The 23,757-nt window shown below is 43.7% G+C and overlaps 1 protein-coding gene across 4 annotated transcripts in view; it reads left to right on the top strand.

Moving 5' to 3' along the window:
* The window catches only part of MPPED2 (metallophosphoesterase domain containing 2), a 152,211-nt gene extending 129,126 nt beyond the window's left edge, over positions 1-23,085 (top strand). For all 4 annotated transcript variants that reach the window (XM_083164250.1, XM_083164249.1, XM_083164252.1 and 1 more), the window contains exons 5-7: positions 10,852-10,967; positions 19,470-19,583; positions 21,816-23,085. In XM_083164250.1, coding sequence (XP_083020376.1) covers positions 10,852-10,967; positions 19,470-19,583; positions 21,816-21,934 — 349 coding nt within the window. In that variant the 3' untranslated portion in view covers positions 21,935-23,085. The remainder of the gene's footprint in view (positions 1-10,851; positions 10,968-19,469; positions 19,584-21,815) is intronic.
* Positions 23,086-23,757: the final 672 nt, after the last annotated feature.

Here is a 23,757-nt window from a genome sequence, read left to right as displayed (position 1 = left end):
CGGCTCTGCCGATGCTCCTTAAACCGCCCGGTGTATCAATACCCTATGGAATTATATACAGGACCTTAACATGAAGAAATATGTCCGTTATATGGGTTGGCGTATCATGCTGTGGACAAGTGGAGATTTCCCATGGCATCCAATCAGCTTCTACCTATCATGTTAGAGAATGTTGATAAATGCTTCCTCAAAGTTGATTGGTTGCTATCAGCAACTTCGCCACTGGTTCATTTCTCCACTCTTTACACGACTTGGTACAGTTTTTCCCCTTTATATATTTCCATATGTTTGCATTGTCATGCCACTTAGCCATGGGGGCCCTGTGCATAAAAGAGTGGGCAACCTTACATGAATCCCGCCCACTTCCTAGTGATGTGGGCAGTCTGCAGTTTAATGCAAGGAATCGGTGGAGGGGGAGGAGCCTGGCGGTACATTTCTATGTGCCAAATCTTACCCTGAGGGGGTGAGGACTAATAACATGACTATTTGGCCCCGCCCCTGGACCACCCACTTGTGTCTCCTTTCTGGGCATCTACTGGAGTCGAATCCTAGCCCAGCATGGTCTGTGTGTTTTGCTAATACCATAGAGCATTGGTACTCAACCTCGGTCCTCGAGTACCCCCAACAGTTCAACATTTTCCAAGTCTCCACACAGAATCCCAGGTGAAATAATAAAATGTGTTAGTGAGTAATGAGTGCTGGGTTACCTGGAAAATGTGACCTGTTGGGGGTACTTGAGGGCCGAGTTTGACAACCACTGCCATAGAGACACAAATCCAGTCCACTGTTAATCACTGAAGTTATTGGCTGACTGACTGCAACGTGTTATTAGAAAACATTTGCAATGTGAGGTTAATGCTGTGACTTCTAGTACTGGTCAGTTTATGTAGCCAGGGAAATGGTCCCCGATCCATCGCGCACTGTAGCTGGGCTGGAGGACCCAGCTATTCTATGATTTATCCATAGCGTGGGATAGACTATGGCAGATTAAAGCGCAGGTGTACATAGGACTCGTTATTCCCTTAATATCTGGAACAGAGGGACTGTCTCCATTTTCTTTAGATAGCCTAATACCCAAAAAATCTCATGCAGTTTTAATTGTATCCCCCGCGTAATGTCACTGCACGGAATTGTTGCAAAAAGTATTTTTTTAATGCAGTTATATGAATAAAACAGTCCTGTATCTGATAATAGGAGTCCGATGAATGCAAGGAGTTTGTATGGCAGTCACCCCCTGTAGTGAGGGGACGCAACATAAGGATTAGCCAGTGTGCTCTGTATTATCACCGGAGCACTCTGCCTTTATAACAGCAGTGGTGGAGGGAACAGCACAAGGCGGTGGCTGCTCCAGTGACTGGAATCCGTCAAGCTCCTATTGTAAATTCAGTCCAACAAAAGCTGTATGTATGGTCTGCAGCAAGATGGCAGCTGTTATGGAGCCCATGGCTAAACTGACATGACAGCACTATCTTCCCCGCTTTTTGTGTATGTTTTTTTGTGGAGACTGAAGATTACAGCCATCAAATGCACTGAAACTAGAGGGAGGAAGATTCAGGGGAAATGTGAGGAAGAATTTTTTCACAGAAAGAGTAGTAGATAAGTGGAATAGCCTCCCAACAGAGGTGGTAGACGCAAATACAGTAGTACAATTTAAACATGCTTGGGATAAGCATATTGATATCCCTACATAAAAATAAGGATCAAATATGGTTTGAGGTAACATGTTTAAAAAAAGGGTCAGACTAGATGGGCCAAGTGGTTCTTATCTGCCGTCAAATTCTATGTTTCTATGTTTCTAAATGCTAAAGCTTGGAAGATCTAATGTATAAGTGACATAATATAGGCAATCATTCTGTTCCCTCGTATCTGGTGGGAAATGAATGTTACACCAAACAAATCCTATTGTCATGACAGAGATTTTTGGGGTAGATGTATGGAGAAGTGAGCCAGAGGAGAAATGGCCCATGGCAACCAATCAGCTGCTCTGTATAAAGTTATATTATGCAAATGATAGATGTTACCTCACTGCTGATTGGTTGCCATGGGCCACTTCTCCTCCCTTATCACTGCTTCATACATCTACCCATTTTTTCCAAATTAGGAATAAAAAAATAATAATAAATGAATAAATATATATATATATAAATAATATAAAGGTTGAGTATCCCTTATCCAAAATGCTTGGGACTACGAGCATTTCGGATAAGGGATATTTCCAGTTTTTGGAATATATTTCGTTTAACATACTTACCTGGTCCCATGTCGGCCTTCAGGATCTTCTTCAGCGGTCTTAAGGGTGCATTGTGCGAGTTTGCACGTGTGCACATCACTGGCCCACCAGCGCAATGCACTCCTGGGATCACTGAAGAAGATCCTGAAGGCCACTGTGGACATCGCGGGACTTGGTAATTATGAAAAAAGGGCAGGGGGAAAAAAATTCCGAACCTGTTCAAATTGACGACTTTTTTTCCTCCTCCTCGGATCATTTGTGGCACCATTAGCCATCTAAATGACCCGTCGAGTCACACTAGCTAGCCAACACAGCTCTTCCAAAGCGGCAAGGAAATATCCATCAGAAGACGGAGATCCTGGCCTTCAACACTTCCCAAAAATGGAGAGGCCTCCGAATCCGGTCCTAACGATATTCACTCTAGTATGGATTAGCATATGTATAAGATGACTCTGGGGCAAAGATAAATATGCAATGCCATATCAGTGCCAACAGCAATCTAGTGAGCCACGCTGTAGCTGGTGCCATCAGTAATCTAGCAAGGCCCATCTGGTACCATCAATAACATGGTGAGATACATCTGCTGCCAAGAATAAAGAAACTTTCCATCTCCTGCGGCCGTTGCTCTGTACATTAATCGCTGGTTAGGCCAACACGACCACTATGAACCGATTATACTTCTAGAGTCAGAATATTCCGTCTCTATCCTGATCTGCACAGTGATTGGCTTAGGGCTGGAATGGACTACCCGCTATTAGCATAAGTTAGATCAGCTCTGTACCTCCAGTGGACGGCACCTAGGTTGGCACATTAATGTGTGTGTAGACCTCTCACAGTTGCCTATAACAGCTGCTGGATTGTAGTGGGCCAGCAGGGGACCTTATGCACCGGCCCATAAGATTGGGTTTGGCGTCTCCGCAAACGTATCACTGGCTGTATTGTGACCCCATGTTTTTCCTACTGCTCTGTATTTTTGTAGCAATTGTAACTGCACTTACTCTAGCCATTCTTGTTCCTATAAATACGTTTAGCCTTGGGTTTTTATGTATGTTTTAGTTGTTTTTTTCCCCCATTTTTTTTCTTTACCATCAAATAATTTTTTTTTTTTTCTAGGACCTTTATCCTTCAAAGGGGATGCAGTCAAAATGCCGACCACCATTGACCGACACATTCAAAATACCAATATTCATAATACTGACATGGTCAAAATGCAGACATTTAAAATGTCAACAGGTCAAAAAGTTGTTCTATAAAAATTTTTTATAACTTGTTTATACTTGACCATCCCAGTGAACATGGAGGGGGATATAATAGTGCGCCGAGTGCAGCGGTACACGTCCATGTCAACCTATGTCAACGTAGACACCAATATAATGAAAAAACTCATGTCTACTTCTTAACCTGTCAACATTTAAAATGTCGGTACTTTGACCGTGTCTACTTTTAAAATTTTGGCATTTTGACCATCGGTGAATGGTGGTTGGTATTGTAACCCTCAGGATTTAGATTGTACGTAAATCATATTGAACCCCTTCAAATAGCAACGTAATGGGGCCTACACACGCAGCGAAAGCAATCTAACTGAATTTGACTAGATCACTTATAAAATGACCCTACATCGCTCCGTGTGTAGGGACATAGCTATAGTGATGTGCGGCCCCACGTGCCGCTATCGCAAGGCTATTAAGATCCAGCGTGCTGGATAAATCCGCTTAATCGCTGGTCAGGGCTCTCTGGAGAACACCATCCCTGACAGATCCCTCAGCACACAGCGCTGTGTGCTGAGCGATCTTACTGAACGATCTTGCCTCGCTCAGCAAAATCTCTACGTGTGTAGGCCCCGTACGTCTATACCTGTGGTTTTCAACCACCATGCCGTGGCACACTAGTGTGCCCTGAACTGTTCTCAAGTGTGCCCCCAGATCTAGAGATGCCCAAACCAGTTTCCAGCCACCACCAGTTCAACTGTTATTTACTGGTCTCTTCATGTAAAGGGCCAATGTATTTTTTTACCTGTGGGGACCAGTGTGATTGTTTTTTTTATATGGGGGGCCAATAGGTTTTTTTTTTTTCCTGTGGGGGCCAATGTGTTTTGCCCTGTGGGGATCTCATGGTGTGCCTTGGCAATTTTAAAATCTTATTTAGTGCGCCGCAAGGTAAAAATCACTGTTCTCTACCAATGAAGTAACAGGGAATCCAGCTACACAAAGTGCATGATGCCATGTTTCCTGGCCTTTCATCTCGTCCTTAAATGTGTTGTAGCCAGACGGCTTTGTGTCTCCCCGCCGCCTGCGCCTTACATACTAACCAGCAGCGCTGTGCGGAGCAATGCTTGTCAGTCAGTGCGGTTGTAGTAATGTTCTGCTCCGTTTGCTGGTGTCGGGAGGGAAGATTTCTCTGCACTGCATTGTTTTATATCCCCACTATGTTCCGCTTACAGGAGAGGTCCTGAATAGAAATGGCTTTTTAGAAAAGGTGATAATGAATTTTACAGCCAGCAATAAATGTTTACTGCCTCTTCTTTCAATGGATATCAAGCAGAAGGCAAAGTGCTCTCTTATCTGCAGCCTGTACCCATCTGAAACCAATAATCCTGTGTGATGAGGAGGGATGGCTGGGAATATTACTGGATAGCACAATGAGGAGTTAAGATTTCTTAATCGGTGAATGTTGGTTAAACACACGTCCCTGCTACATGTAGGGACAGTTGGTAATAATCACAGATACAGGGTTGCGGTGTATTGTGTGGAATGTTGTTTATTATGTGTGTTACCGATAAGTGGTTTTGTCATTTGGAATCCGTGGCTAATATATACCAAATTACCTTAACACTTGCAGTAATTCTGCTCCTGGCTTTCCCCTTCATATTCCTTTATTTCAGTGCTCTTAACAGTGGCTGTAGGAGAGTCTCTTAGGGATAATGTCTGTGTGACATTTCATTCCTCATTGTTTAGCAGTGCTCCTCACAGTGGCTGTAGGAGAGTCTCTCAGAGATAATGTCTGTGTGACATTTCATTCCTCATTGGTTAGCAGTGCTCCTCACAGTGGCTGTAGAAGAGTCAGGGATAATCTCTGTGTGACATTTCATTCCTCATTGTTTAGCAGTGCTCCTCACAGTGGCTGTAGGATAGTCTCTCAGGAGACTCTAAAGCTGTGTACACACGGGGGCGATATATTGCTTAGTATCTCCTTTTCATCAGGGACCAGAGATGGTCGCTGATGAAAGGGAACCTCTGCCGGGGGATCCGCAGAGGGAATCAGCTGGTCGCAGGAGCAGCGATCATAGGGGGGCTAAAAACGGGAGCGCGCACCCGGCGATATATCGCCATGCACACTCCAATCGCTGGCAATATGGCCGCTGTCAGGAGAAAATAATATTGCTGGAAGCATGGCGAGCGCACGCAGTACAATGATACAGTGTCCATGTCGACATTGTGACTATCAACCTCCCCATGATCGACCTTATACTTTGTGTAGACCTCCGGACCCTGGCAGCCTTAGCCATGTTGACTATTTCATGTCGACCTTTTAGTTGTTGACCTAACGTAAGTCGATTCTACGACCCATACCCAACAAAGCAATAAGACGCACATCGCCACGCTTCCCGCCCATTTCAGGATTCTGTTCTAATATTCTTTTACTAATGTGTAAATCATTCGAAAAAATGTTATATATATTTTCTGTATAACTAGTAACTCATTTCCCCTAATAGAATTCCGGATAATCTTACTTGAGCAGTTTAGTCAGACCGATGTTGACCTCTCCTTGTCACCTCGTGCACAAGAAACGAGAAATCTGTCTGTACCAGACAAGGCCTCTTGACTCGATTTGTCAGGCAGGTCCTTGTGGGCAGTCTGATGCCCGGGCTCGGCAAAGAGACATTAAGTAGGGAGGAGAGAAAATGGTCAGTTGTCTCGTCTCTTACAGTATCGAGAGTGACATCCAAATGGCAGATGGGCCTCTGTTTCTAATGATGACTCTGCGGCGAGATTGAGCTGTCTCAGGAATTTAAGGGGGGGGGGGGGGGGTTTAGGAATACTCCTGGCAGCGTTGATACATATGACAGGCCCTACGATTTAAAAACTTGTCATTAACTCATTGCTGCCAAGGGCTGGAATACACTTGCAATGTAATCTTGTCCAAAATGAAAAATCTAGTGCGGTCTTGTAAACCCGAGTACAGCGCTATGGACGGTGTTCATACACTACGCACGCTGTCCTTAGAATTATATTATGCATGGTAATGTATGACTGATGTCTGCCAATTTACATCGTTTTATTAACCATAGTGACTTGACATCACTGGAGGGTCAACATGACACGGTGTCCAAATCAGTCAGTCAAGAGACCGGTCCTGTAACGTAGTCTACATTTATGGGAGCCCCTGATTAGTTTATCATTAATTTTACACTTCTAATGAGATAACTGAAACTTTGCGGTCATTTTAAAAGACAAGTAAATTCATAACGACATACATGGCAAAACAAATCACTACATTTGTATCATGAAATTAGTCGGGCGGGTTTAACCCTTTGGGCGGGATGTTGTAACATCCGCGCCCATTATCGCCGGCTACCGCATTATTAGTAACGGCATATGCTATAACATATGCCGTTATTCATGCAAGGGACAGCTCTTGCGGTAAGAGCTGTCCCTTGCGATGCGGTGCCGGCGCTGGACTTCCGGGTCTGTGACCCGGGAGTCCATCTGCGCATGCGCAGACCCCGGCGCCGGCCGCAGGGCACGCTGGGAGGGATCCGTGACGGATCCCTCAAACAGCGCTGCGGTAAGAAGCCCATAGGCTTCTGCAGGGATTCGCCAGCTTTAGCTGGCGATTCCCTCCGCAGCGCTGACACTGCGGAGGCGCCATATAGCATATAGAAATGCGGTAGAAACCCCGAAAACGGGGTTTTTACCGCATTTCTGCTATATAGCATCCCGCCCTTTGAGTGCCAGCATCTCTGTAAGAGATGTGCAAAAGATATGCTAAAAAAGCCAACGTCGCTCAAATTTGTTATATTAATTCAAATAAAAGATGTTGTATAAAATAAAGATGATATTTCCTAATATAAGGTAACATTACAGATCATTATGATGATGGCAATTCTCAGTAAACAAGATTCTGGAGCGCTAGGGGTAGTAGTTGTGTGCTGTGTACACCAGCAGCAGACGGTGGGGGGATGCCACCCTCCAATACTAAAACTACTAAATTAAAAAATGAACAATAAAAACTAATAAAATAGAGAGCCTGAACACATGATAATCTTGCCCGGGGGTGGCTATGATCCATTGGGGCTAGAGCACTTATATATTGTTTTAGATAGACATATGTTATTGTTGGCAATTGTCACACCTATTTTGACAAAGTCCCTTGACAGTCAAGGGGTTAAATGTGTGTCCGCTTATCAGCATATTAACACTGGCAGGAACAGCGGCTATCTCTGTCTTTGACCATTTGAAATGCTGGCTGATCTGATTTTCTGTAATGCATCGATGTAGCTCAGCCAATTATGATTGGGGTCTGCAGAGTCGGTCAGTATATTTTGGGTCAAACCTGTTGACTTCTTGTATCCCTGAATAACCCGTGAGTTTTTATGTAGAAGCAGTTCCTATAGATCATCAGATATATTTATGTGTATATGTAGGCGGCATATAAATATTGTTTAAGGAGATCATTAAAATAAACGTATGACTGTGGGGGATGTACTGTATATACTTATACACATTTGGGGTCTAGTTGCCAGTTTTCAGTATTTCGAAAATCCGTTATCACTGCAATTTATTAAGAAGAGTTAATTGAAGTGATACTTTGCTCCCTTCTGACACTGGTTGGTAGCGATAAGCGGGCACTCACCTCTCAGTCAGCCTCTCCTGGCACTCTCTGCACATGCGGGAACTGCCTTTTGCAGTATGCACATTATAAAATGTTAAACTATAAATCAATTATATGCATTTGCTTGGCTAAGGAAAAACTGCTTTATTTTAATTTTAAGGAATTGTTTTCCTGCACAGACCCCCATTATCACGTGTGCATAAAAACAACTGGCCATGTTCTATAATAAAAGGGTAGCGCTGCTCCTCATCTCTATGGGGGCAGTTTAAGTGTTGTAGTCGCCAGCAGCCACTAGATGCTAATTGGCATCCAACAAAGCATTTCAAGTGATGCTCCATTCGGACAGGCTGGTAACTAGTGTGTGTGTGTGTGTGTGTGTGTGTGTGTGTTTAAAAACCCATGCAGTTCCTCTTCCCTGCCTGGGGTGTCACTGTCTGCTGTAGTGCTTCTAGCACAGTGTGGTCTGTATATCAGCACTGGTATGCAAACCAGACCTGTGCTAGAAACACCACAGCAGACAGCGACACCCCTGGCAGGGAACTACATGGGTTTTCAAAGATAGCGGGTGCTAGAATGAACACTACTATTACCTCTATCCTGTATGGTATTGTTTGTAAATTAATCAGCTCCTTATTGTCATTTTTTAAAACCCAGCCTGTAACATGTCAGTTAGGAGCTGATTGGCTGGCTGTTTATCACTTTTTGAAGCTTAGCGCATCTGGTCCTAGGACTTTTTATTCTTCTTTAAATCGTTCCCCCTCTGTCCAGCAATTGTCCCTGTAAAAAGTCACCTGGGAAAGGTGACAGAGCCACCACCAGGACTCCTGTGTAGAATGTGTAAGGTGCTCATCTGGGTTCTGGAAGGACGAGGAGATAATGCTCTGGTCACGTTGTCACCTAGCGTGTCTATATATAAAGTCCTATGCCCGATGTGTCCTAGTTTTTGACAGTTTGAACTGGTTTCTGGAAAAGTTTATAGATGTTGCTGTATTACTGCTTGTAGGTGTAATCTTTGCAAGTACAGGTCGGGTCTCCCTTATCCTTGTATTCTGAAAATCGAAATATTCAGAAAACCGTGTTTTTTAAGAATATTTCGTGTTTTTTTTTTGGGGGGGGGGGGGGTTCCCCCTCCCCTTTGTTTCATACTTACCTTGTCCCCCGATGTTCACGACGGCCTCCGGGATCCTCTTCAGCGGCATCTCCGGTCCCAGGGGTGCATTGCGCGAATGTGCGGGTGTGCCAGTGACATCACAGACACGCCCGCACACTCGTGCAATGCACCCCTGGGACCGGAGATGCCACTGAAGAGGATCCTGATGGCTGCCGTGGACATCGTCGGAACATCAGGGCACCACCAGGGGACCAGGTAAGTATGGAAAAAATATATATATTCCCAAAATCCGAAAAAATCCCTTATCCAAAATGCTTGTGGTCCCGAGCATTTTGCATAAGGGATACTCAACCTGTACCTGTAATAAGTGCAGATCCCCTCACCAGGTGAGCAATAGCTGCTCCCAGATTAATATTTGGGAAACAAGCTTCTGTAGGTAGTGATTTATCAATGCTTGGAGATAGGTAAACTGGAGAGAGATAAAGTAAAAACCATAAATGTCCTTTTTCAAAAAGCCTACGTTAGTGCACGGATCAGGGTGGCCGGCAGACATTGTCTAGGACTTTAGGTCAACAGTCAAAAGGTTGACATCATATGGCCGACATATTGTGCCTACAAATGGAATGATTGGACAAATTATCCAATGTTACAGATGGGTCTTTCCCAACTGCACCCCGATAACGATATATCGTTTGGGATAAAAAACTTACAATTCATCTTAAAGACTTGTGGGAAAATGGAGGAGGGCAGTGGACAGACAATGTGACACAAAGTCATTCGTTGTCTATGACATCATACCCTACACAGGAAACAATGTGTGCCAAATCGTGTAGGACCGCTTGTGATAATTCTGTATGTAGAACAGGGCCCAAGACCAACGACCCACGGGTATGCAAATTGCATCGTTATCATGCCCACACACGGACAGTTTTCAAACAATAGGTCGGTCCAATCTGTCAAAAACAACAATATCATTTAAATAATATTTGTCTTAATTAAATAAAGATGTTGAGGTTTCATATGAGCTGTGATTCCATCATTTTGTCAATAGATTATTGATTATTTCCAGGTTTAAACAAAGATCGACTACCAAGAACCTATTATTTACGATGTTGCTTCTGTACTTCCCGCGTAGCACCATCCTAGAAAAAGGGGTGTAGTCTAGTGTTAGAACTTCCACCTTTTAAATAATTAAAGCTTTCTTTGTTTTCTGCTGAAACATTGACTGCTTGACCCTCTGTTATGCTTTCTCTAGAACAGGCATGTCCAACCTTGGCCCTCCAGCTCCCATCATGCCTTGCCACAGTTTAGCAATTAGAGAATGCTGAAACTATTGCAAAGCATGCTGGGATGTTAGTTTCACAACAGCTGGAGGGCCAATGTTGGACATGCCTGCTCTAGAACGTTTCGCTCGTTGGAGTTAGCGTCTGATACCACTACAGTACCTCCAAGGTCATATAAGAGTGTAAAGTCTGACCAGCCGCCTATAATAAGCCAATAAGCTTAAAATATTTGGTGGGAACTTTAATGAACACCTGTAAAGTCAGCGGAGGAATGTTTGTATGTAAACAAAAGTAAAATATCTCCGCGCCGACATCGGCATCACCGTCTGTACAAGCTGTGAGAAATGATCGCGTAATATAACATAATGCTGATAACGGATTGTTCTTTCTAACAGGACACCATGGTTCAACGGATGGGGATTTAATCTTCCTAGAGGTCAGTCTTTACTTGACAAGTGGAATCTTATCCCAGAGGGCATCGATATATTAATGACTCACGGACCTCCGCTTGGTAAGTCTAGAACCGCTGTCACCTTACATATACAAAAGCAGGCTTTAATGTTAGCAGCAGAATCCTGCGGATCAGGGCAGACACTTTCTCTTGAGCGCAAAGCGATGAATAAACGGCAAAAAAAAAATAAGGAAATGGATGGCTTTACGGGAGCCTGGCATGATAATTAAGCCCAGCAGATCTAGACGGTTCCTAGGTGTTGTTTGAATTAAATTTCCTGATTTACTGGAGCTGAGGAGAATTAAATGGATATCCACAGCCATTCTGCAGCCCTTCCAGCTCAGCCATTTGTTTTATTAACTGTATTTATCTGACAGGTAACAGCTCCCTATTCAAAGGCTTTATGGGTTTAGCGGATGGGCTGAAATCTAAGAGCTCCTTTTTAAGTTTGGCACCGGCTTCCATCTGCAGCCGATGTGCTGTACCCATCATGCATCTGTCATCCTTTGTGGGGTACCAGGAAGCGGCGTTGGATATCCAGAATTCCATTACTGGGATTGCATTAAAGTATCTGAGGAAAACCTACAATGTACACACGCTCAGATTGCAATTTGAATAAGCTTTATTGACAAAGCCAAAAATAATTTTAGCATTGCCAAAGAATGCAGAGCGAGGGTTTACAAGTTATTGCCATATATTTCGTTTTTTCTTGGTTTATGGGGTTGGTTTATGGGGTTTCTTTAGTCCTAGTCCTAGGATTTCACCTCTCCCACGGGGGATATACGGTTTCCCTTAACCCCCCACGTTGGCACAGCTCTGAGTGTGTATAAGGCAGGCTACATGCGTGTACATGTTTATAACACGCGCCACCACTGACCTATTTAAGCATATTGCCCTGCCTGTATCTGCGCAGTATCTACTGAAAGAGAGCCGGAGTCTCATTATGTACAGGAACATTCTTATGTGTCCTGTATACGAGAAACACGTAATTAACTTACACCCATCACTCAGTGATGAAAGATTGAAATGAAGTGGAAGCGAATTCCACAAGTATAATTTCATATTAATTAGGTAATTATATTGTAGGATCTGTGCATGCATATCAATGACTCTCATTATAGTTTAATTCGGAATCCTCATTTCACTCCTTCTGCCAAACCCCCATGTGTTTTCCTGGCTTGCGTTGACCCCTTTTTTTTTTTTTTTTTTCTTTTACATTAAATTTTCTTTCTTTTTTGGTTTTCTATAGCTTGTTTCACTACATGAATCTTATCTGTCCTTGTTATGGGCTTAGCCAAATGTAATGCATACATATCACAGACCGAAAGCCTCAATTTTAATCTGTGATCTGCTACAGGTGGAGTAGACTAGTGTGTATGTACTGTATTACTGGTCCGCATGTTTGCGTCACAAGTAAAGGTGTAACCAGTCAACTAGTCGACACTCCGATGATCGACACCAGGATGCCTGCATGTTCTGAATGTCGACAGTGAGAATGTTGACATGGAGGTCGTTACTTCGACAGCCGATCTGTTGGCGTGCACTTCGATCAACATGGTTAAAAGGTCAACATGTCAACATACAGTTATATTCTGTGTTGACCTTTTGCTGGCAACATTTAGAAACTGACCACATCCGGGTTTTGACTTTCCAAATGTCGATGATACCACACCCAGTGTAACAGTATTGTATCCCAATGATGTGTACAGGTGTGGATTGCTAACAGACAGTTAATGAGTCAACACCAAAAGCTGCCGAACCATTGATTGTCTATCTCGACATTGTAAGTATTCTATCTGAATACCGGTGTATACTGCTGCTCCAGCTGACATTAATGCGGGATGGCCAAATCTGTCCTCAAGGTCTACCAACAGTTCATGTATTTCAGGCCTCCTGTGGTAGGAATGAATGCAGCATGTTTTAAAATGTGAAAGTTAGTAATGACTACAGCTGTGCACCAGCCAGCTGATCAGGGAAATGTGACAGCTAGTAATGACTACAGCTGTGCACCAGCTAGGTGATCGTGGAAATGTGACAGATAGTAATGACTACACCTGTGCACCAGCTAGGTGACCTGGGAAATGTGACAGCTAGTAATGACTACAGCTGTGCACCAGCTAGGTGACCTGGGAAATGTGACAGTTAGTAATGACTACAGCTGTGCACCAGCTAGGTGATCGTGGAAATGTGACAGATAGTAATGACTACACCTGTGCACCAGCTAGGTGATCTGGGGAATGTGACAGCTAGTAATGACTACACCTGTGCACCAGCTAGGTGATCTGGGAAATGTGACAGCTAGTAATGACTACAGCTGTGCACCAGCTAAGTGACCTGTGAAATGTGACAGTAATGACTACAGCTGTGCACCAGCCAGGTGATCGGGGAAATGTGACAGTTAGTAATGACTACAGCTGTGCACCAGCTAGGCGATATGGGGAATGTGACAGTTAGTAATGACTACAGCTGTGCACCAGCTAGGTGATCTGGGGAATGTGACAGCTAGTAATGACTACAGCTGTGCACCAGCTAGGTGACCTGGGAAATGTGACAGTTAGTAATGACTACAGCTGTGCACCAGCTAGGTGATCGTGGAAATGTGACAGATAGTAATGACTACACCTGTGCACCAGCTAGGTGATCTGGGAAATGTGACAGCTAGTAATGACTACAGCTGTGCACCAGCTAGGTGATCTGGGGAATGTGAGTTAGTAATGACTGCACCTGTGCACCAGCTAGGTGGTCTGGGGAATGTGAGTTAGTAATGACTGCACCTGTGCACCAGCTAGGTGATCAGGGAAATGTGACAGTAATGACTACACCTGCGCACCAGCCAGGTGATCGGGGAAATGTGACAGCTAGTAATGACTGCACCTGTGCACCAGCTAAGTGATTTGGGAATCGTGGAGCGTTGGTAGATCTGGAGAACCAGTTTGGCCACCTCACCTTCTACATCTATTCACGGGGTTTCTTATAAATGTAATGGTTTGCAGATCTTCATAGAAACGAATACATTTGGGTGAAATACTTGTACACAGTTTGGGACGTGAAATATAGTGCAAAAAAAAAAAAAAAAGTTCCCCTGCCACAATGTGCACGTGCAAACTAGGCTACTTTAAAACGTTACCAGAAATGCTACAAATAGCATTGTGCTTTATTTCCCAACAAGCCCTTACTGTCACATGCTTAACTTTTTTATGTTTGAATTGTTACCTTAATAAATATGTAGCATGTTCTGTTTGCAGCATTTTTGTGACCTAAAAAAAAAAATATCTTAAAAATGTTGCCACCGCAAGGAATGATAGGTGGTGCTTAGGAGAGGTTGCAGGATCTAGGTCACACTTATGCTGGGTACACACTAGGCAATTCCTAACACCACCGACATTATTAACTATATTAGCGGTGCCGTAGGAGTCACAATATAGTTCATACATGTTAACCGATATCCGTAACGATATTGGTTTGTGACGTCACCCTTCCCCTGCTCTGTACATGCTGTCGTTGATTAGATAGTCAAGATTGCGTTGCATGTACAGATGATCGGGGGTCGTTTATGATATTAAGCGTACACACCAAGGATAACAATATCGTCCATATCGTTAGGAAAATATCACCCAGTGTGTACCCACCGTGAGAGCAGCTACAGCCTTATAGAGTTGTACATACTGTACATGCATATGTATATGAGATGGGGAGGCTGATGTCTATACTGATACACATGAAGACATAAGTAAATGATCTTAGTATATCACTGATACCTGGATCTCACGGTGTCTCGTGCAGCAGAAGTGCGCCAATGTTTGACATCCTCCTGGGCCCCTTATAATTTGTAGTCTACTTTTTATAGCCAAATTCCTTTATCGTTCAGAATCTGCATAAAGCAATGTAGTGTAACCAGTTCTTCTGTGGGGCTTCAAAAGCACAATCTCCCTTAATTACTTTTATTGACGGATCCCTGCTGTGTAAATTGTGATTTTGTGCAGTTGCAACAAACTGCGATGCCGGGTTTCATTAACTTCTCTTGTGCTAATGTGAAATTTGTGTTCGCCTTTGGTACAGAATGTGTTAACAGGACTGGGGAAAAGATGCACAGGGAGGCATTCCGCTTAGAACTGGATTACAATATATATACATTAGGTTAGCTACTTTTTCTTTACAAAGTTAAAGGTTTGTGTGATGAAAGGGTTAAACGCTGCTCTGAGCTGGTAGTTTTGATTGATGTGCCTTGAGCGGAAGATGGGTGACAAGAAAGCTTTTGTTTGGTAGGTGCAGAATTTTGGAACTAATCCCCCTCTCTAGCTTAAAGTAAGGACACTACATATAGTAAGGGTTTGGCGGGATACTTAGCAAGTGACTGCTGACGTATTGATTTGGGGGCTCCCACCTTTCAGACAAATGTAATTGGTTTATATATATTTCTGTGACTTTCTTGTATCTATTTGTGATTTCGTGCCTTGGCGGTGTTGTATATTTCCTCTGCCCTTCGGTATGCCAGAGATCTGCTCTGGGGGAATAGTTTGCCCTTTTGGGCTCAGTTTTATATTATCCATAGAATAATGAAGAGAGACCCATCTCACCTGGTGGATGGCGTTTTGCAAATCGATCGTAAGGAAGCTAGATGGATAATGCCACAAATTAGGTGGTAGTTGCAGATATAAACCAGGAAATCAAGGTGGACTGCAGATAGAGAATCCCCTGTGTACAGGACATGATTAAAGGTTCCAGGTGCCTTAGGCTAATACACATGTAGCTCCCTTTGTGGTGCACATGTGTGAGCGCTCAGGGACTAGCCAGAACCCTAAGGGCTGTTTCACACAGTACGGTTCCTGCCGCACGGTGAAATCCCGTACGGTCAGGGAGCCGCGCCGCACTCAGAATTTTATAATGGCAGGGATGGCCACAGCCCGGCAGCCGTCCCTTCCAGTGGGGGGATCCGGCTGCAGCCGTGCGGCCGGGCCGTGGCCGTCCCGTGTGAATGGACACAATAGTGTCCATTCACAACTGCTGAGTGCGGCACGGCTCCCTGGCCGTACGGGATTTCACCGTGCGGCAGGAACCGTACTGTGTGAAACAGCCCTAACCCATTCCTCACATGTCACCTGCAAGGCGCTCCCCCCACATTCCTGGCGCCCTAGGCTGCAGCCTGATCAGTCTATTGGTTAATCCGGCACTGCCTGTATGGAAAACTGGTCCTATGTACATGAAGTGAGCCCAAGGCTACGGCCCAATCCCCCCACATATTTCTCACCTAGTTGCGGGCACAACGGACTGACTGAATGTGGGCATTATGCAATGAGGTTCTGTAGTATGCCCTAAAAATCTATCTGTGCAATAAAGAACCGGTGACTTTGTCTGCTCTGCCCAGACTCGTATATAAACCTCACCTGCTTCCCCTGAGAAACGTCTCTTCTAGCCAGACAGTTCGTGTCGTAATTGATGTTCATTTTTATTGATTCTCTACATTAACTGTAGAACGAAGTGGCTCTGAAACTCGTAAGAGCCATCAATTAGCAGTGACTTCATAGCTAGGCCTTGCCTTGAGTTTCAGAGCTCTTAACCTTTGCACTGACATCGGACTTCCTATTCTCAGTGCATCGGACACTGCGGAGGGTATTGCTGGGTTAATATGGCTTTTATTCCTCTGTAGGCTGGCGGCATGTTTATTAATACACTTTGTCTCCTAGCAAAACTGTTGCAACCTGAAGCTGACCATTGCTGTGATTGCGCTTGTTGTCTACAAATGGGAGGAGGCGGCCATTTTGTGGACTACAGAAATGGTCATTGTGCAGGGATGAAGTGATTCCCTGCACTTCACATTTATTAAGCTTGGTGAAGTGATCAGGTGGCTGGTACCTTATCACTATTAACTCCTAACTGTTAAGTTCCAGGCTGGGTTAGAAAAATGACTGTTGGGGGCTTTCTGGCTGCTTCCGCTTTATCAATTCATCAGGCTTAATAAATCTTCCCCCAGTCAGTGGAACCTATAAAACAGGCTGCGTTCTATTTCATCTTTATGACTCAGCCTCCGGGGAGATGTACAGTGTCAAGCCTTGGAGAGAGTTAAAGTACCAATCAGTACCAACCAATCAGCTCATAACTGTCATGGTACAGGCTGTGCTTGAATGACTGTTGGTACTTTATCTCTCTCCACTTAGGAGGTAATTCTGGTTTGCTTGCAAAGCAGTGGTAGTTTGCTGCTTGTGAGCCTTGTAACGCCGCCCGCCCCCGCCACACTGCGAATTAATGTTTTGCATAAACCATCGGCAGGCTTGCGTGCGGCCCTGAAATCATTCGCCGACCATCGATTGATTTCTGTAGTGCTTACAAATCTAAGTCCGTCTCTGCTGCCTTAGATCTGCTGCGTCCAGCTCAGAGAACACGGCGGGCAACTTCATCTCCCCCTCACTGTACTATGTGTACACAACAGGCACTACTCTAAATACAGTACACCAAAGTTATTATACTGTGCGTTTCTGTGAATGTTCAATAAAGATTTTGTCACTTGAATGGGTGTGGTATAGGGTTCCGACAGTCGGGATCCCGAGAGTCATTAGCCCGACGTCGGGATCCCGACTGGCCGGACTCAGACAGCATAGCGAGTGCAACAAAGCCCCTTGCGGGCTCACTGTGCTCGCCACGCTGCGGGCACGGTGGCTTGCTACGCTCACCACCTATTCTATTCTCCCTCTATGGGGGTCGTGGACCCCCACGAGGGAGAAGAGCCGGTGGCCGTCGGGAACCGGCTCTGTTGATTTTTTTTTTTTTTTTAACAGTCGGGATCCCAATGTCTGATAAATGACTGTCGGGATCCCGTCCGGCACCCTCCGGAATTGAGGCTGGCATGCTTTTTAAGATACCAATGGCCATTCCATTTGAATAAAATACACATAAATGAATACATTGTAATAAATGAAAAACAAATTTATCAGTATTTAAAAAAATAAACAGGCGGGAAAAAAAAAGTAACAAACTTCCAAAATGTGATACATGGCGGTATATTCGTGCAGGACAGCTTCCCTGGGCAACTCCCTATCGGCACCATTATGTGGCAAATGAGGAGCGGAGCATTGTGGGGAATTGGACTATCTTAGGATCCCGCAACTCATCGCAAGCATAGCTGCATTTAGTAACGCTGCATAATCACAAAGGACGGCTCTTCTGATAAGCTGTTCTTTGCTATTCAAGGACTTGTCAACGGACCCGTGCGATGCAGAAAACACTAAGAGGGATCTGATTGGATTCCTCTCAGTGCACATTGTGAAAGGATTCCCATAGGCTTCTATTAGGCAGATGGCATTACCTTCTGGGTCAGTTCATATGAGAAATGCACCTAACCTCAGAAAACGGCATTTTTGGAGGTCTGACCACATTTATATCTTTTACTGATGAGAAAAGCAGAGTCCCCATTGCTACCTATGGGGATTTGGGAATGTGATAAGCCAAACCAAATGTATTATAAAAATCTGTGCTCTCATGAGTACATATAGGGAACCAATGAAAATCAAGGTTTCTTTTTATAAAAAGTGTTTTATACCTTTAACCAAAATCAATATTTTCATGGTAATGATTTTACTACTTTTCTATACATGCAGTAGTTCTTCCCCCTAACCCAGTGATGGAGAATCTTGGCATTTCAAGCAAGAACTACACATCCCAGCATTCCCTGCACCAGTTTGAGCATGGCCAAATAGCAAAACTGTTGCAGGGCATGCTGGGATGTGTAGTTCAGCAACGGATTGTTTGCCACGTTTCTCCATCACTGCCCTAACCTCTCGGCGACCATTACCAGAGATAGTATGTCTTTCTGCTTACTTGCCTTATCTGTGGAATGGTGCGGATGTGAGGAAATCAATGACTATTGCCAATTATTTGAACCATTAGAAGCTTTTAGCCAGGTAATGATGAGAAGTGTCAATCTGTTCCAATTACCACTTCAATAGTTGCCACGTCGGATGTAGAAATGCCCTAATTGCATTACTCGCCTGCTTCCCATAGCGCAGAACAGGTCAGCTTCCCAGATACCAGGTAGCCATGTCCTCTGCGGGAAACGGGAGCTAGTACACCTTACAGAAGATAAAAGCTGGAAACGATTGGGCAAATGGCGCTGCGGTGATAAAAGGACGCCCTTTCCAATTTGTTGCTGGCTAAATGAGACAAAAATGCAATTAGGTAAGAGGCTGCAGAAGGGGGAAAAACTGAAATAGGAGACGAGGATAAAGGGAACGGTGAAATAATTAGGTTACTGCCGGGAAGAACCTGGGAGGAACTCTCAGGAATAAAGTTAATTCTATAACCCTTTCTTTTATAAATCAAACTGCAAGGAGAAGAAAATGTTAATGATCTTACAGAGACCCCAAAAATGCAACGTTCCAGCAGAAGGCAAAGAAGAAGGTTCCTTAAAAGCCATTTGTACAGGCTTTTAATGGAGGGTGTTATATTACAGATATTATAATAAACCTTTCATGAATTATGATTTCCTGCAAGACTGCGTAAAACCCTTGGTGATTACAGAATACGATATACCGGTTTCTGTTATTCCTTCTCTCCTTTTATGTGCATTAGGTTTTAGGGACTGGGTTCCTAAAGAGTTACAGAGGGTCGGCTGCGTAGAACTACTCAACACGGTCCAACGGAGAGTCCGGCCTAAGCTGCATGTGTTTGGTGGGATCCATGAAGGTCAGTAATAATGGTCAACGTGCGTGAAAACTTCTATAAATGTTTATGCTTTATTTACTAAGCCGTGGGGAGAAATAGAGGTATATGTACTAAGTGTTGGAGAGAGATAAAGTGGATCAAGTACCAGTCAATCCGTTCCTAACTGTCATGTTACAGACTGGGTGTGAAAAATGCTGATAGATTGGTACTTTGGGGTGTATTCAATGATTTTTGCTCGCTGTCACGGCTCGCACGGTCAGTATTCAACTGACCCCCTGCACACACCGTTTCCCCCGTTGCTTGGTTTTTGTAGTGACTGGGAAACGGCGTGTGCGGCCATTAAAACAGCGAGGCTCACGGATAAATGCAGCGGGCTCCCTGCATTAGCCATGAGCCCCGCTGCTTGGGGGAATCCTCACCATCCTCAAACCGCGAGGATTGCCCCGGAACCTAGAATAGGATGTACGGCTGGCGCGGCGGGTTAAACGGTGAGGATCGATTGTTTTCGGCAATCCCCCCTCGCCCTCCGCATTGGATACGCTCCTTTATCTCTGTCCATGGATTAGTACATAGACCCCAAAGTAAAAGCCAAACAGCTTGTTACCGGCATTTTTCAAACAGTCTTTAACATTTTAGGTAGCATCTGATTGGCTGGGAATTTTGGCTATCTCCACCTTATCTCTGGCTCAGTTGGGTGGTTTTGGTGAGATCATTAAAGGGGTGTTATTTATGTACTTTTAGGACTACTACTTGCTGTGCAGATGGGGTACAACCGGCTATTCGCTGCCAGAGTTGGGGTCCCCTTGTGTGTTTCTAATGAAAAGCATGTTGCACCTTTCCTATTTATACTTTGCCCCATGTGTAAATGAGCTTATAACTTATACAAGCATTATACAGAAAGGCTCCGAGGATGTGTCCGCTTCAAGCCATGACGGAGTTAATCCGGACCTCATTATAATAGACAAAAATAGAAATGATTCCTCTAATGAAGTACAGATTTTCAAAGTTGGATATTAGCCCACAGCAACCTACTTCTAAAGTTTCTTGCACTTTCTAGAGCTGGGGCAGCCAACTCCAGTCCTCGAGATCTACCAACAGTTTTCCAGATCTCCTCACAGAATCACAAGTGAAGTAATTAGACCCACCTGTGGATCTTTTATAATGTGTCAGTGAATAATGAGTGCACCTGTGCAGCAGCTAGGTGGTCTAGAAAATGTGCACTGTTGGTAGCTCTGGAGGTCTGGAGTTGACTACCACTGTTTTAGAAGATAATATATAGAATCTCATTGGTTGATATGATCTCCACTTTTAAAAACCTGCACTTTAATAATTATACACCCTAGTTTTACACTGCCTGAGTGCAGGGAGTATTTGTGCACCTTGAGCTAGAGCAAAGTCAGAGCATTTTGCAGCCTGCATCCAGTGCACTCGGGATATTTACATCCTAAATAGTTGGATAGGAGAATGATGTGTGCAAGTATAGGTTTCCCACATAGATTGTGTCTGCATATGGATTTTAGCTGTAACCTGGGCATAGAAGGGGGGCTGCCACTGTTTTTGCCTTCCAGGGTCTCTGCTGTCCAGGGCCCCATCACCGCAGGTCCCGCAATAATGCGGGACCTGCAATTCACAAGTGCCGGTATTGCACATGCGCAAAAACCTGTCTTCTGTGGGCTGCATCAGCTGCAGCCCATAAAAGCCGACTAGGACTGCTTGATAAGGCAGGGAGTGGCTTCCTACAGAAAGTCAGATTTCTGCTTATCGCAGCCTGGACTGGCAGTCCTGGAGGGAGGGAACACCTCCCAATGTGACTTCCTTGTGTGTCTATGACTGACAGGTAGAACTTCCAATAACAAGTCACTGCCATAAACAGTGAAGCCAGTGCAGTCTCAGACTACAGCTGGCTTCTCTAATGCAACCATCACTGCCTCTAGCAGCAGGGACTATGCAGGGGGTAGGTTGCCAAACAAGAGGTGGAGGGAGGTCATCCAAATATGCCAGCGATACAGAGGGATTCCATTCCCTGCATAATTGAACAATAGAAAAGTGAGAGAGTCGGTGATTATTTTTGAGCTTATTAAGGCTGCATGTTGTGTTTGCAAGGGCCTGAAAATCAAAGCTCCTTACCTTGTCCAAAGAGGATTACAAGTCAACTTTATTTCCATGCCGTAGCTTATAGCAATCAGCCTTAGAGCTTGTGTATTTGTTACTGTAACACACAAATGACGTACATAAATAACATTCCTCCCGCAGGTTACGGGATTATGACCGACGGTTACACAACATACGTCAATGCCTCAACGTGTACAGTCAGCTTTCAACCAACCAACTCACCAATTATTTTTGACCTTCCCAATCCCCAAGGATCATGAAGACCCTACGCACACCTGGGAAGAATGGGCCTATAAACTGACTTTTTTGGTTTCATAATAAAACAACTATCTTGCCCTTTGTAACCATTTCCAGAGAATGGATTTTTTTCCCTCTTCTGTTTAGGCTGGTACAAAGAAACCCAACATAAAAAAAAAGAAGAAGAAAAAGTTTCTGGTTTTAAAATCGCAACATCTACGTTTAATTTATCAACTATTGCTGTGTCTTCAGAATGCTATTGTAAATTGTATATATCACAGAAGGCTCACCAAACTATACAGTATATAACATTAATATAACAACGACAACAACAAAAAACAAAGCTTTTTTAAAATGTTATTTTATTTTGTACCACCGGAATTTGCACAATTTGTTTTTGTTTTCAGTGTTTGTATTTTTATTTTTAACTGTTATTGAATTTGTGTGCTATTTTTACCGCCTAAAGGTGCATTTTCCAATTATTCCCCCCCATTTATTTTCTGCTAATGAAAACCTTTTTTGTACACTTAGTTTTTTAAGCCATTTTTTTTTATTTTTTTTTTTTTTTTGCACGTGTAATTTTTATTAAATTATTTTTTATCTTTGTATGTATGGGGCTGAAGCAGCTGTATAGAAAGTTATGCCATACATTAAGACATGTAAATGCAGACTCCTTTTAAATATGGATTTATATATATATAAGTATTTTTTGTGTGTGGGGTTTATTATTGGCGGTATCTCCTGTACGCATCACGCCTAAATTATAACGGATGGGGCACACTTGCAAGTGTCTTTCTCTGCGGAGGTATCGGTGTACGGTTTTAGGCATGTGTTGAATTAAATGAATACAATCAAGACAAGAAGCGCTTTGATGCTCTTTTTTAAGCACTGTTGAGTTCCTCTTTCCCCACTTCCTGTGCCCAATTTTCTTTCCCATTTTTTATGTTGCACTGTGTGTAAATGCAATCTTGCTAGCACAAAAAAAAAATATTGTTGCAAATTTACTTGGACCTCTGTAAATGCTTTGTCCTGTTTTTTTTTTTTTTTTTGTTCTCCTTTTTCATTTTTGCTACCTTGTTTATGAACTATAGAAGACCAGTTGTTTCTTTTAAATTTATTGTGATATTATATAACTTGCGCCTTTATATGCAAATAAAATTGCAAGATTTTTAAATATGGTGCATAGCTTCATAACCAATATTTCTGCTTTATTTCTTGCTGTGTATTTCAGACTGCTACATACCCAAAATTGTTACTATATTGTCTGTGTTATGTAGAGTACACACCAGGATGACCATGCTCGTGCAACGATCAGGAAACAATTTCCTTTGAAATCGCTCAATGGTCTCATGATGGATTGCAGTACATGATCTGCACACGATCGGTACCCAATCCAATATAGATGACAAATCTTTACTGTAGTAGGTAAAATCTCCAACTACCGACAAATGACCCTCGGGGGCGGGCAACGAATCAGAATCGTTCTGAAACAGTTACGATTCTGCTCTTTTTCCATGCAATCAGTCGCACAACACGTCGAAATCGGGATTGGAGCCCAAATCGTCCTGGTGTGTACCCAGCATTAGAGGCCTGTCGTAGATACCTGGTTTCACATTACATATTGGGGATACTTACCAGGAAAACCACTTTTTCAGACACTGATGCTCCTGCTAGACCTGCAGACCTCACTAGTGACAGAAGAAGTCCCGCTGCTGAGGACAATGGCTATGTGGCCTGGATATGAGGGTAGTGGGTGTTTCTGGTCTGGTAGCCTCATCCTGCTGAGCATACGCTGGCCACCAGACATGCTTAGAAGAAATCAGATGCCTTTGGGGATGGACTTATA

The sequence above is a fragment of the Crinia signifera genome, chromosome 11 (genome assembly GCF_055691185.1).
Source record: "Crinia signifera chromosome 11, ASM5569118v1, whole genome shotgun sequence".
NCBI classification, from domain to species: Eukaryota; Metazoa; Chordata; class Amphibia; order Anura; family Myobatrachidae; genus Crinia; species Crinia signifera.
Note: the sequence above shows the minus strand (reverse complement) of the source record. Positions and strands in the feature narration are given on the sequence as shown.